We start from the raw sequence: 11,734 nt of genomic DNA on the forward strand, positions 1-11,734 counted from the left end.
AATGTGAGAGAAAATATTATAATTTTAGATATTTATATTTGAAATATTAGAATGTGTTACTTTAATTGAATTAAAAAACTTTTGGCTTTAAGGATGTAATTTGTTTTTTGAGGAAACACTAAACAATAATATATGGAGTTTGTTAGAACACACGAACACAAAAATAATATATAAAGTTTTTTTAAACAGGTTTATAATATATTATATAATGAAAATACCACTACAAATGGCTTAATTTTTGTAGTAGTAGCTTGGTAAAGGATGTAAAATTGAATGCATATTACTTACAAAATTAATTACATGTGTTTTATGTTTTAAGGTGAAGAGTAATGTTATAGATACAAATTATTTTATAATATTTTTACAAATTGTTGATGTAGTTTTAACATTTAAAAATTTTTTTTTTTGAAAAATAATTACAATGTACTACTAATCTCGCAATTTAAACTCTTTTCTTCCTAGACCTCTAAGCACTTTGTGCATGGGGAGGTGTTAATTCAGCTACAAGATTTTGGCATTTTCTAAATAGTTATTGTAAGTAAAAATGTGATGTTAGTGATACACTTATATTAAAATTAGCAAAAATTTACCGTATTAACAATTTGTAAAAATGTTGTAAGATAATTTGCGTCTGTAACATTATTCTTAAGGTAAATATCTTGCATTTACTTTGAATTATTATATTCTGTCTCCTATGTGTGACTATTTATTCTTATATTTAATATTATCAAATTGGTATAGATATGTTTTTGGGGGATCAATTGTTAACAATGATTTTGTTATTGCTAATTGCTATTCACAATTTATTATTATTATTGTTTCTTGGACTACATCTATAAGACAAAGCGTCTTCTGTATCAAAATAATAAGACAAAGTGTCTTATTCTTTTTCTTATTCTTAATCAATATTGCTTTTTAGCAAATGTTTATAATAAATAATGAAGACATATTGGCGACAAAAAATGTCGTCGCTAATTTTCGTTAAACAAAAGTGGTAACAAAAAAGTTTTTTTGTGACAATATTAATCTCGTCGCAAATACAATACTATTAATGACGACATAGTCGTCGCTAATAGTAACAATTGTCGTCATAAATAACTCGAGATCTCAAGACGAAATGTCGTCGCTATTAGTTTAATTAGTAGTGATGAATTTTTTTGTCGTCGCCATTAGATTATTATTAACGATGACATTCTTGTTGTTGCTAATATGTCATTACTAGTGAGGACACTTGCTGTCGTCACAGATAATGATATATAAGTGACCACAAACATGTCATCACTAAAAATTGCATATTAGCGATGATATTGTTTGTCGTCACTAATGATATGATAAAATATTAGCGATGTCACTATCGTCGCAAATAATATTTTACATTTTTTTTTCTTTAAAATTTACATTTTGAATTTTACATGGGTACTTGTTGGGAAATAACAAAGCACAATCCTATGCACATAAAAAAATTTCAATCACAAATACTCATATAAGCATAACAACTGCTCAATCAATAACTACTAATAAAGGAAAATAATACCCAAGTTCAATATCATATACATAATAAAAGCTCCAATCTATTCACTCAAATACTAATCAAATGATAACGAATTCCTCATTAAGATATGCAACCAAGTTGAAGCTTGTTGCAATGAACAAATCACAAAACAAGAGCCAACAAGGAACAAGACAAAATTCCATATCCAATTTTCTCAGTAATTCCAAACTAGTCTCCTTTTAAAAAGTACTCCATAACTCAAATTAAATTAAGACCCCTTTTACAATTCACCAATCAGTTACACCCAAAACACACAAAAACTCCAAAATCATTCAAAACCCATGAAACTCTAAGACACAGAGACCCACAATTGAACCATGTAACAGTTGCTGATTTTCAAAGATACCCACAACTTGTTTACCAAAATTAAGGAATAGTCAGAAGGTATAATAAAGAGAGATTACCAAAAGTACCTCAATTTAACACAACCAGGAAAGATGTGAACTCTGACACTCCCCAAAGTTTTAGTGTCAGACTTTGAGTTTAGTTTCTTCTTCGATAAAAAATAAAAATAAAAACTTTGTTTCTTTCGTAGTGTTTGGTAAACGCCTTAGACTTACAAGTTGAACAAAAGAGTGAGATCGTGCTCTTTTCTGATCACGTTTGTGCCTTCAAGATGAACCACCGCTGGTACTTTCAACATAACCTTCAAAACAAGACCCAACAGAGATTAACTCTTCAGCAAATGGCTTGGAGGCAAATAAAAAATGAGAAATAAAAATTTGGATGCGATGTTTAATGTGTAAGTGTAAGAAAATTAGGGGCAACATAGAACTAAATGGTAAGCATCCTAATAAACAAGAATATGTCAGGCTTCTTCATAGTTTTACAAGGAAATGGCATCCGATGACACCTTTAACATTTTAGATTTATACGGAATAATTTACAATAACATTGAATTATAAAAGTAAACACAAAAGGAGGGAAAAGAAAGGGAGACTACTCACAGTCTTTGAAGACCAGGAGACCCGAAACCGAAATGTTGGAGGGCTTTGACACTTCACCAGCCAAATTGTTCAACTCCACAACAGCAGTAGAAGCTAGTTGTTTTGCTTAGAAAACCTCTTCAGCCAATTTTTGATTCTACACACATAACCCACTATTCTCCTCTAAAAGCTAAACATATTCCAACTTAAGTTTCTCATTCTTAATCCCCTATCCAAACAAACAAACACAACAATGAGTTCCAAAAGTGCAGGCACTTGTCAAAATGTACAATGACACATAAACAATGTGCTTTAATACCAGAAAACTGTGTAGTATATTTTGTAGATGAATTAGGAAGTTTCACAGCATGAGTGGGTCAAGCAGTTGGATCTTTTACAAGGATCACTTGCTAGCCATTTGTGAATGCTAGATGGATTGCCATGATGTAGAAGACTAGGGGTGGCAATTCGTGTTCGCGTGTCGGGTTCGTGTCGTGTCAAGTCATGAGTATTCGACTACATAGGTCAACACTAACCCGACATGTTTATTAAACAGGTCAAGATTCCTCAACCCTAACACGACCCATTTATTAAATGGGTCAGTCGTGTCGACCTGTTTATCAGATTTTATCAAAATGAAAAATAAAAATTAATGAAAAAACAAACAAATAAATATTTTTAATATAAAATTCAAAACTAACGAGTAACTGCATCACAAATAATCATTCAAAATTAAAGCATATCCCAATATCACAAATAATCAATCACAATATGTCAAAGAAAATAAATCACAACAACTAATAAGTTTATATACCTAGAGTTTGAAGGGTATATTGGTAAAATATCATTTAATTAAACGGGTCAGACGGGTCTATGTGTTCAACACTAACCCAACCCATTTATTAAACGGGTTAGTCGTGTCAACCCGAATATGACACGAACCCGTTAAGCCTCAACCCATAACCTGCTAATTTCGTGTCGGGTTCGCGGGTCGTGTCAAATTTTGCCACCCCTATAGAAGACAAGGTGTTATTTGCACGTTATAAATAGGAGTTTTAAATTGGGGCAAAAAGAGGAACTCATGAGAAGAACAATCAAGTCACTACCATAATAATCCGACTTTCATAAACCACAGTTCCACACATCACAAATTTTCAATGACAAATACTCGTGTAAGGACACAATTCGAACTCCCAATCCACAATCAAAAGGGAAAGAGCTTGAAAGGCCTTTTTACAATAAATTTGTAGAGAGTGGGCTTGATATTTAGATTTCAAAGGTGGTTTAAATAACAAAGAAAGAAAAGGCTTTGGGCCCAATGGCACAAATAAGGAGTTATCTGTAATAATATGAATAAAAGCTCCTCCTCGGACACAATCTGAGGATAGTTTATAATATTGCTTCTTAAGGTCAATTACAATGGTCTATGCTACTCTTTATCTTTTCAAAGAAAAGCCCTCCTTCTTTCGAAGGTCTTTTCTCTTATTTATACTTTCTCTTCTCTACATTCTCATCTTCCACCTTATGGTTATAACGCTGGCTTTAGATACTTGTCCCATCAAATTTCCCTGAAGTCCTCTAGGATCAGAGACCAAGTTCCAAACCTTATGCTCAGGTCCCATTTCTCCATTAATGTAGTCAGTATATCAATTGCAGAGTCTTTAATGTGTGGGCGGTGGTAGCAGCTTTACCTTAGATATCCCACCCCTATTTCTATTGTCCTCCATGTGTACCGTGTCTTCCCGTAGCCATAGGATTTTCTATAACATACCTTGGGGATATTAAACCTCTCTTCCTATGACTTCGGCTTTACTATCCGAGGACAAAGCTTTCCTCGGACATAACTTGTTCACTCGTTATCACATCTTTACCTAGCCTTTTCTTTACGAGATACATTCATGTACCCCTAGATCATTTGATGTCCTCGGATTGGGTTTTTAGCCCAGGAGATTTTTTGGGCCGTCCTTTATAAATTACTAGGTCCAATGTCCCTACAACTCGTATAGGCATAACAACTACTCAATCAATAGCTACTAATAAGGAAAAACAATACTCAAGTTCTATATCATATACATAATTTAAATTCAAATCTACCCTCTCAAATAATAATAAAATAATGACAAATTCCTTAAGAAGATATTCAACCATGTTTGCAATGAAAAGTATCACCTCTCAACATCATCAATAGCCCAAGGCATGTGACATTTTAACCTGAAATAAAAAGAATAAACTAATGTAAAGGTGAACTAAAGTAAATGACAAAAATGTGAACAAAATAGTTTTAACATCCAAGTAAAACTTTAACATTTTTATTTTTCAAAAAAACCATAGCTAAGAAGATATGAAAGCTTTATGTACTTAACAAAACTTAACCTGCTTCAAAACTCAACTTAATCTTCATCCTCAAGATCTCCACTAGATTCATCATCGCTAGATAAATCTTTTTCCTGATCTGAGCTTGAAACATCGTCATCACTATATGTTTCTTCTTCATTGTTAGAATCTGTATCCCATTCCTCATTAGACAAGTCATCATTGATGAACATACTTTCATCAAGTTGCACATATACATCATCAACAGGAATTAAGTCCCCCAAATCTATTGCTGACACATCATCTCTATGTAACAAAGTTGAATCTTCATCATTTTCTTGTTGAACTGTTGCATTAACCCCAATACATTCACTTTCTTGGTATACCGCATCACTATTATCTTCTTCATTTTCTTCATGCACATTCTCTGTGCCTATGGGAATATCATACATGTTTCTATGCGTCATATGTTGCACCACGTGCCAATTACTGCCCAATTTGGTATCATTCAAGTAAAAAACTTGTAAATCTTGGTATGCTAGGATAAATGGATCAGAATAATACCATGTACGAGATGTATTCACACTTGTAAAATGCTCATCCCTTTGCATTCCTGTTCCATCCCTAGTATCCCACCAATCACACTCAAATAAATATACATGATTATTGCCCAAGTAGGTTAGCTCCAAAACATTCCTCAACTCACCATAATAGTCAGTTTTTGTTCCACCATCTTCACCCGAAACAAAGACTCCGCTATTTTGAGTACGACGAGTATGTTCACGGTCTTTTGTGTGGAACCTAACACCATTCACAATGCAACCTTGGTAAATGGCAACCAGAGCATCAGATCCGCATGCAAGACTATATAATTCTTTTGATACATTTGTCGCATTACTCCCACATACACGATTGTGGAACTAATTTTTGAATTCAACTTCATGCTTATGATCAATGTCAATGATGCCTTCTCCCTGGAACTCCAAATAATGCTCACTACATTATAAATACATAAAAACACTTCATTTTATTTTCGAGTAACATGAAAATTTTCTTTAAAAAAAATCACTAGATCTTCAGATAACGCTTACTACATAATAAAAACATATAAGCACTTCATTTTATTACTAAGTAACATGTAAATTGAAAAAAAAAAAAAATCAATGAAACACTTACGTTTTGTACGAATCAATTTCTGAGCAATTGCTAAGCACATACCATCGAGCCCGTGTGAGACGCGTATCATCAAGTCTTACATATTTTGGTGCTCCTAAAGGACGTACTGGTTGTGAAAAAATAGACAAGCCTACATCCCTTTCCCCCTGGCACCTGTCGCTGTTCCGCTCCTCACAACTCCATACTGTCTCAATCTCACAAAGATACATGGAGCAGAATGTCAAACATTCAATAGATAAATATCCCTCAGGAATTGATTCTTCTGGACGTGCTCTATTTCGCATAAACCGCTTTAATTTACCAAGAAACCTTTCAATTGGATACATCCAACGAAATTGAACAGGGCCTGCAACCACACCCACTCTTTAACATAAGCCTTCTTTTCACCTTCATCCTCTCTCTCGCCCTCTGCATTCGAAGAACAACAACTACCCAGCAGAAGCTAATATTCAGTGGAGAAGTTAAAAAAATATTGGTCTAGCAGTATACGTTCACCATCCAGATTACTAATAAATGCAAGCATGTCTACCGGTTAAAAGAATGAAAATGAAAAAGCCCCTCAAATCCTGCCGAATCACATTCCTTATGTCCACTTAGACCACCCTTCCTTACCCCAAAAAAAAAAAAAAAACTATCATAAACCCCACACTAGTGCTATATCTTGGTACCCTTCTCAACCCCCAGTTGAAATAACTCTCAATTACAGTAGCCTCTCTCTCCCTCTCCATGAAAAGAACATCCCAAAACCTACCACAATACTAATGACCCACACCAACAACAAATAAAACCCATAATCACATTAATCCCAAAATAGGCAAAACCCATGGCCAGATAAAATCCAATCGAAAAATGGTCCAAAAAAAGCTTAAAATGGTGTCCCAAAATTAGAAATTTTTATCATCAGTGAACTTGAAATTTGTACAAAAGGTTGCCTAACAAAATGAAAGAGAACTGAGAGAGAAAGAGGGGAGAGGCAGAAAGTTAGTAAGAGAATGGGGAGAGAGAGTTTGAGAGGAAAAGTGAAGAAGCAAGGGACAAAAAATGAAACAGAATGAGGAGAGAGAAATCATAGGCAGGGAAGAAAATTACCATTCTAAAAAGGACAGTGTGTGGGCACCACCATGTCATTGAAAATTTGCTTTAAGAAATAAGATATGCACCCGAAAACTAGAACCAAACAAAAATTTGAACTGAGTTAAGGAAAAGTAGAGATTGAGATAAGAGATATGAGTTAGAAGTTTGAGTCATGAAAAATGAGAAATGAGATCTGAATTTTGAGTTGTCTTCAAACCAAACAGGCTCTAAGTTTCAATTTCAATTCAGGATATGCAAATACTCATGAAGATCTAAGCAAAAATATAAAATTTAGTAATCGGAAGTAGATAGGTTTTCTAGTTTAAGCATGAAGCACCGTTGAACATTAATACTCCCTATAACTTAGGGATGGCATTAAAATGATTGTGAACTACAGGCATGCAAAAATCCCTTTCAAAAACCTCTCAATTCCACTTCTCATATCTACAAAATACTTTTACCTTGTAAACTAAGGCACAAAAGTTAAAGGTTTGTGCACTGAGTATGACTATAAAGCCTCAAACTTGCAAATAATAATAAATTCCAATCCATTGTCTCAAATACTAATAAAGTAATAACAAAGTCTTCATAAAGTAATAACATAGTCTCAAATACTAATAAACTAGCTACCAAACCTTGCCATCAGTTCAGCTAGTTGCTGACGTTGTTCCTCTACTTAACCCTGTAATTGTGCCACTTGGTTCTGTGTTTCAGCAAGTTTTTGATCCGACTCACCCTGTTTTTGCTCCGCATCAGACAGTTTCAGCATCGTATTGGACAAATCTTGCTTGCAGGTTTCCAACTCCATATTCAAGCTTGACTCATATCGCAAATGAGAAGAAGGGGTTGGGGTTGGAATCACAAATTTCCCCATCCCTCTTACAAAGCCTCGCCTTGTCCCTAGCACTTCTGTAAAAATTTCCTCCTCAGTGCTTTGGTTATCTTCATCAGCTACTTTTTCTCTCATTAGATTCTGCACAGGTGACATAAAATTTTACTAAATAATTTATGCAATTAATTCAAGATTTACTCTATAAATTATCAATATGAAACTTTCATAAATATGAATACAAATTGGAATATTAATTACGTAATTTTCTTCACTGGTAGTAGTCACAAAAGAACCATCTTTCTTTGTGCCGGTCATCTTATAAAAATCCACTTTTCCAATCTCTTTACCACCTTGTTTCTTCTGCACATAATAAAGAAAAAATTAACATGTATACACTAGCATTATTATAAATAATAAAGAATTAAATTGTTGCAACCTCTTCATAGTAAGCAATAAATGATTTGGATCCACAAGTGTGACCAGTATTGTTCTTTCCTTTGTTGTCCTTTTTCTTGTTTGACTTTTTTTAACAAGTATTAGATAAAAAAGAAAAAAGTTAATTAAAACGAAGAGAATTAACAATCATAATAAAAAAAATATCAATATATACTTGTATTGAAAATTATTAACATTTTAGTATGAACAAGATTTACCTTCCAGGTGGGTGTTTCATATAGATCACATAAAGCATCCTATTTGTCCTGTGTCAAATCTGGTGGAACATTGGCCCTCACTTCCTCCTTACTAAATTTCAAGAACTCCTTGTAAAAGTTACTCCGAACATTATTATAGGTAGTAGACAATGAAATCTCCATACACTTCTTATCCTCAACGCGATTTGGGTCCAACGTGAAATCAGCCTAAAACATAATAATTAAAAAAATAGTTATCATTCATTTTTTTACACAAATTTTAAATACCATAACCTTTGTAGTAACAACTTACCACCAAACGATTCTTCAACATTTGTCGGTGTTCTTGTGGGGCCTTAGACCAAGATTGATAGCTAAGGTTCGCATGTTCACGAACGATGAAGCCCACCCTTCTTGTAAACACACTAGCATTTTCGCCCACAGGTCCTTGGGCCCTTGGAGGGATGGTTATTGGAACAAGTCCATTTTCCCTCAGTTTTTTAAACTTGGTGCACAAATAATATAATTGACAGAGAAAAATAATCATTGTAAAGAAAATAAAGTAAAAGAATTTAAAGCAAATGAAAACCATTAACTTAAACGAAATATCACTTATCTAAAAGCAAATCATTCATAGTGAACTTAAAGCAAAAGAAGTTAAATGGATACACAAACAGATTGTTAATTAAATAAAAAAAAGAAGAAGAAAAAATGGGGGAAAAAAAAACAGAGACATTCTAATCAATTCATTATTTCTATGAAAGTTTGGAACAATACACTAAAAGACTTTGGCCCTAAATCTTGAAATTTCAAAACAAGTTTAGAACTATTTTTAGTGACCAAAGAACTTTTACCAGTGAACTTTTCCATCCCCATGAAAAGGAACTAGACAAAATTTTTCTTTAATCATTGAGCCAACTAAATAAAAGTTCACACGATTAACATTTTTGGTATTATCATTTTTGGTAAGAATAAAAAGTAATTTTTAGAATTTGGATATTATATTATATTATATTGTTGATCAAGTGATGTCGATTAAAAAGCTATTGTCAAGGATAAAGAAACAGAGATTTTGAAATTAAAATGCCAAACCTGGAGGTTAAAATGCCGACTGCAAAGAAGGGGTTCAAAGGTCCAAAGCCGACTGCAAGGAAGACTTTAGATTACCATTTTTTCTCTTAAAATGAAAATTTCTCAGTTATCAAAGACATATTAATCCATTATTTATTAAAGACATATTTATTAATTTAATGACAAACACTAAGAACAAAACCAAAAGTAAAGAAAAAAGAAAATACCTAAACAGCGGCAGTGGATCTACAGGTTTAGTGGGTATGTGAGAAAGAATGAGAGAGATGATGAGTGATATATATAATTGGCGGTAATGACTGAGAAAGACATGGGATCATGCTCATCATGGGACTTCAAATTCCGTTATGTTTGGTTTTTTTTTTATTCCCATTTTCCCTGACCCATTTTCCCTCCAAATACAAACAATCCTGACCCATTATCCCTCCAATACAAACAATCCTTTCTCTCAAATATCTCTAAACTGCAATCAAAAGCAAAAAAAAAAAGAAAAAAAAGATAAGCACGTACAAAAAAAGAATTTTGATACCCATTTTCCCTCCAAATACAAACAGTCCTTTCTCTCAAATATTTCTAAACTGCAGTCAAAAGCAATAAATAAATAAATAATAATAATAAAAGTAACAGAACCCATCCTTCATGCAGCGGACTCTAATCCAAATAATCCAGATAATTATCACTGCCTATAATCCAAATAATTATCACAAAAGTAAGCTATATCTGAATAGAACACTACTAAAATAAAAACTTTTTGCTATACCCAACAAACCCAAAAAAAAAAAGAAAAAAAAAATTGTCCTCCTTACGCAGCACTATCCCCAGCTGCACATGCTGATGCCTACAAATTTTTATCAATCATCAATATTTCTTTCTTCTTATTAAAAAAAAAATAGTAAAATTGAAAGGTTATAATTTGAAAATCGCATGGTCGGAGATCGAACATGTCGAATAAGCATAACAAATAGTAAACTAATTTTGTAAAAATTATGGGTATGGATCTAATAAAGGATTTACAATTAGATTAAAAAACTGGAAAGGATTAAACTGAAACATACCACAATCAAAACCAAAACACAAAACCCAATCAAAATATTTGAAACACAAAAACAATCATTCTCATAAGTCTAATGAAATCTGAACAATAAAATAAAACTAATCAAACCAGAACAAAAAAAAAAAAAAAAAAAACACATGTAGAACGCCGATCTCAACTTCTCTACCTGTGATCTTATGCGTGTATGAGAGAGAATTTGTTTGTGTGAGAGAGAGAAAGAAAGAGAGAGCTTCTTGAATGCTCTGGAGTAGACGAAGAGAAGAAAAGAAAAAAGAAAAAAGGAAAGTGAAGAGAGCTTCAGTGGAGTAGACGAAGAGAAAAAAAAGAAAAAAGAAAAAAAAAAGTGAAGAGAGCTTCAGTGGAGGAGTAGACGAAGAGAAGAAAAGAAAAAAGAAAAAAGAAAGGTGAAGAGAGCTTCAGTGGAGTAGACAAAGAGATGAAAAGAAACAAAGTAAAGTGAAACAAGAGTTCAGACAACAAAAGAAAAAAGAAAAGTGAAGAAGAGATAAGGGAAATGTGTGGAGGAGAAAAAAAGAGGGAAAAAAAAAAAACGTGAAAGTCAAAGCACAAAAGTTCTTAAAACTATATGAATAGTATATGAATCTTAAAACTATAATAATAAAAAAAGTGATAAATTCACAATATTTTCACAACAAATTATAAGTGTCTAGTTGTTATTAGTTTTAATTTAAATCTATAATTAAAATTAATTTTTGGTTTACCAATAACAGCTTATATCAACCTATTATTTATAATTTATTGTGTAAGTATTGTGAAAATGTTACCAATATAACATTTTTTTTAATAATATTTTTTTAAAAAATATTAATATTAATATAAAATTATAAACTATTGTATATAACGAGGTGTAAGTATTGTAAAGTTCTAAACATTTGCTTTTGGTCCTCACGTGATGGGTCAGAGAAGTTAAATCAATAGAAGACACCAACAGTTCCTAAAAAAAAAAAAAAAGAAGAAGAAAACACCACCAGTCCCACACTCCCATTACCCAGTAAAATACAATGATAAATTCTTTACTTTATTTTTTTATTTTTATAATTTATAAAAGATTTCCATCCACAAATT

General features: G+C 32.5%; 1 protein-coding gene across 12 annotated transcripts; it reads right to left on the minus strand.

The window, feature by feature from the left end:
• Positions 1-1,572: 1,572 nt before the first annotated feature.
• LOC142640430 (uncharacterized) lies at positions 1,573-11,080 on the minus strand. 12 transcript variants are annotated; one of them, XM_075814521.1, is made up of 13 exons: positions 10,815-11,076; positions 9,804-10,057; positions 9,598-9,649; positions 8,819-9,010; positions 8,527-8,733; positions 8,132-8,233; positions 7,677-8,014; positions 7,057-7,134; positions 5,968-6,395; positions 4,852-5,787; positions 4,648-4,689; positions 2,500-2,707; positions 1,573-2,198 (listed from the first exon to the last, which is right to left on the minus strand). In XM_075814521.1, exon 10 carries the CDS (start codon positions 5,400-5,402, stop codon positions 4,869-4,871), a length of 534 nt encoding a protein of 177 aa, XP_075670636.1. In that variant the 5' UTR covers positions 5,403-5,787; positions 5,968-6,395; positions 7,057-7,134; positions 7,677-8,014; positions 8,132-8,233; positions 8,527-8,733; positions 8,819-9,010; positions 9,598-9,649; positions 9,804-10,057; positions 10,815-11,076; the 3' UTR covers positions 1,573-2,198; positions 2,500-2,707; positions 4,648-4,689; positions 4,852-4,868. The 12 variants fall into 12 exon arrangements, with proteins under 12 accessions (XP_075670636.1, XP_075670641.1, XP_075670639.1 ...); XM_075814526.1 differs by adding an exon at positions 2,798-3,091 and having other exon boundaries at positions 4,869-5,787; positions 5,968-8,014; positions 10,815-11,080; XM_075814524.1 differs by adding an exon at positions 2,798-3,091 and having other exon boundaries at positions 5,968-8,014; positions 10,815-11,077.
• Between the last annotated feature and the right edge of the window lie 654 nt (positions 11,081-11,734).

This window comes from Castanea sativa, chromosome 6, assembly GCF_040712315.1.
Source record: "Castanea sativa cultivar Marrone di Chiusa Pesio chromosome 6, ASM4071231v1".
Classification (NCBI taxonomy): Eukaryota; Viridiplantae; Streptophyta; class Magnoliopsida; order Fagales; family Fagaceae; genus Castanea; species Castanea sativa.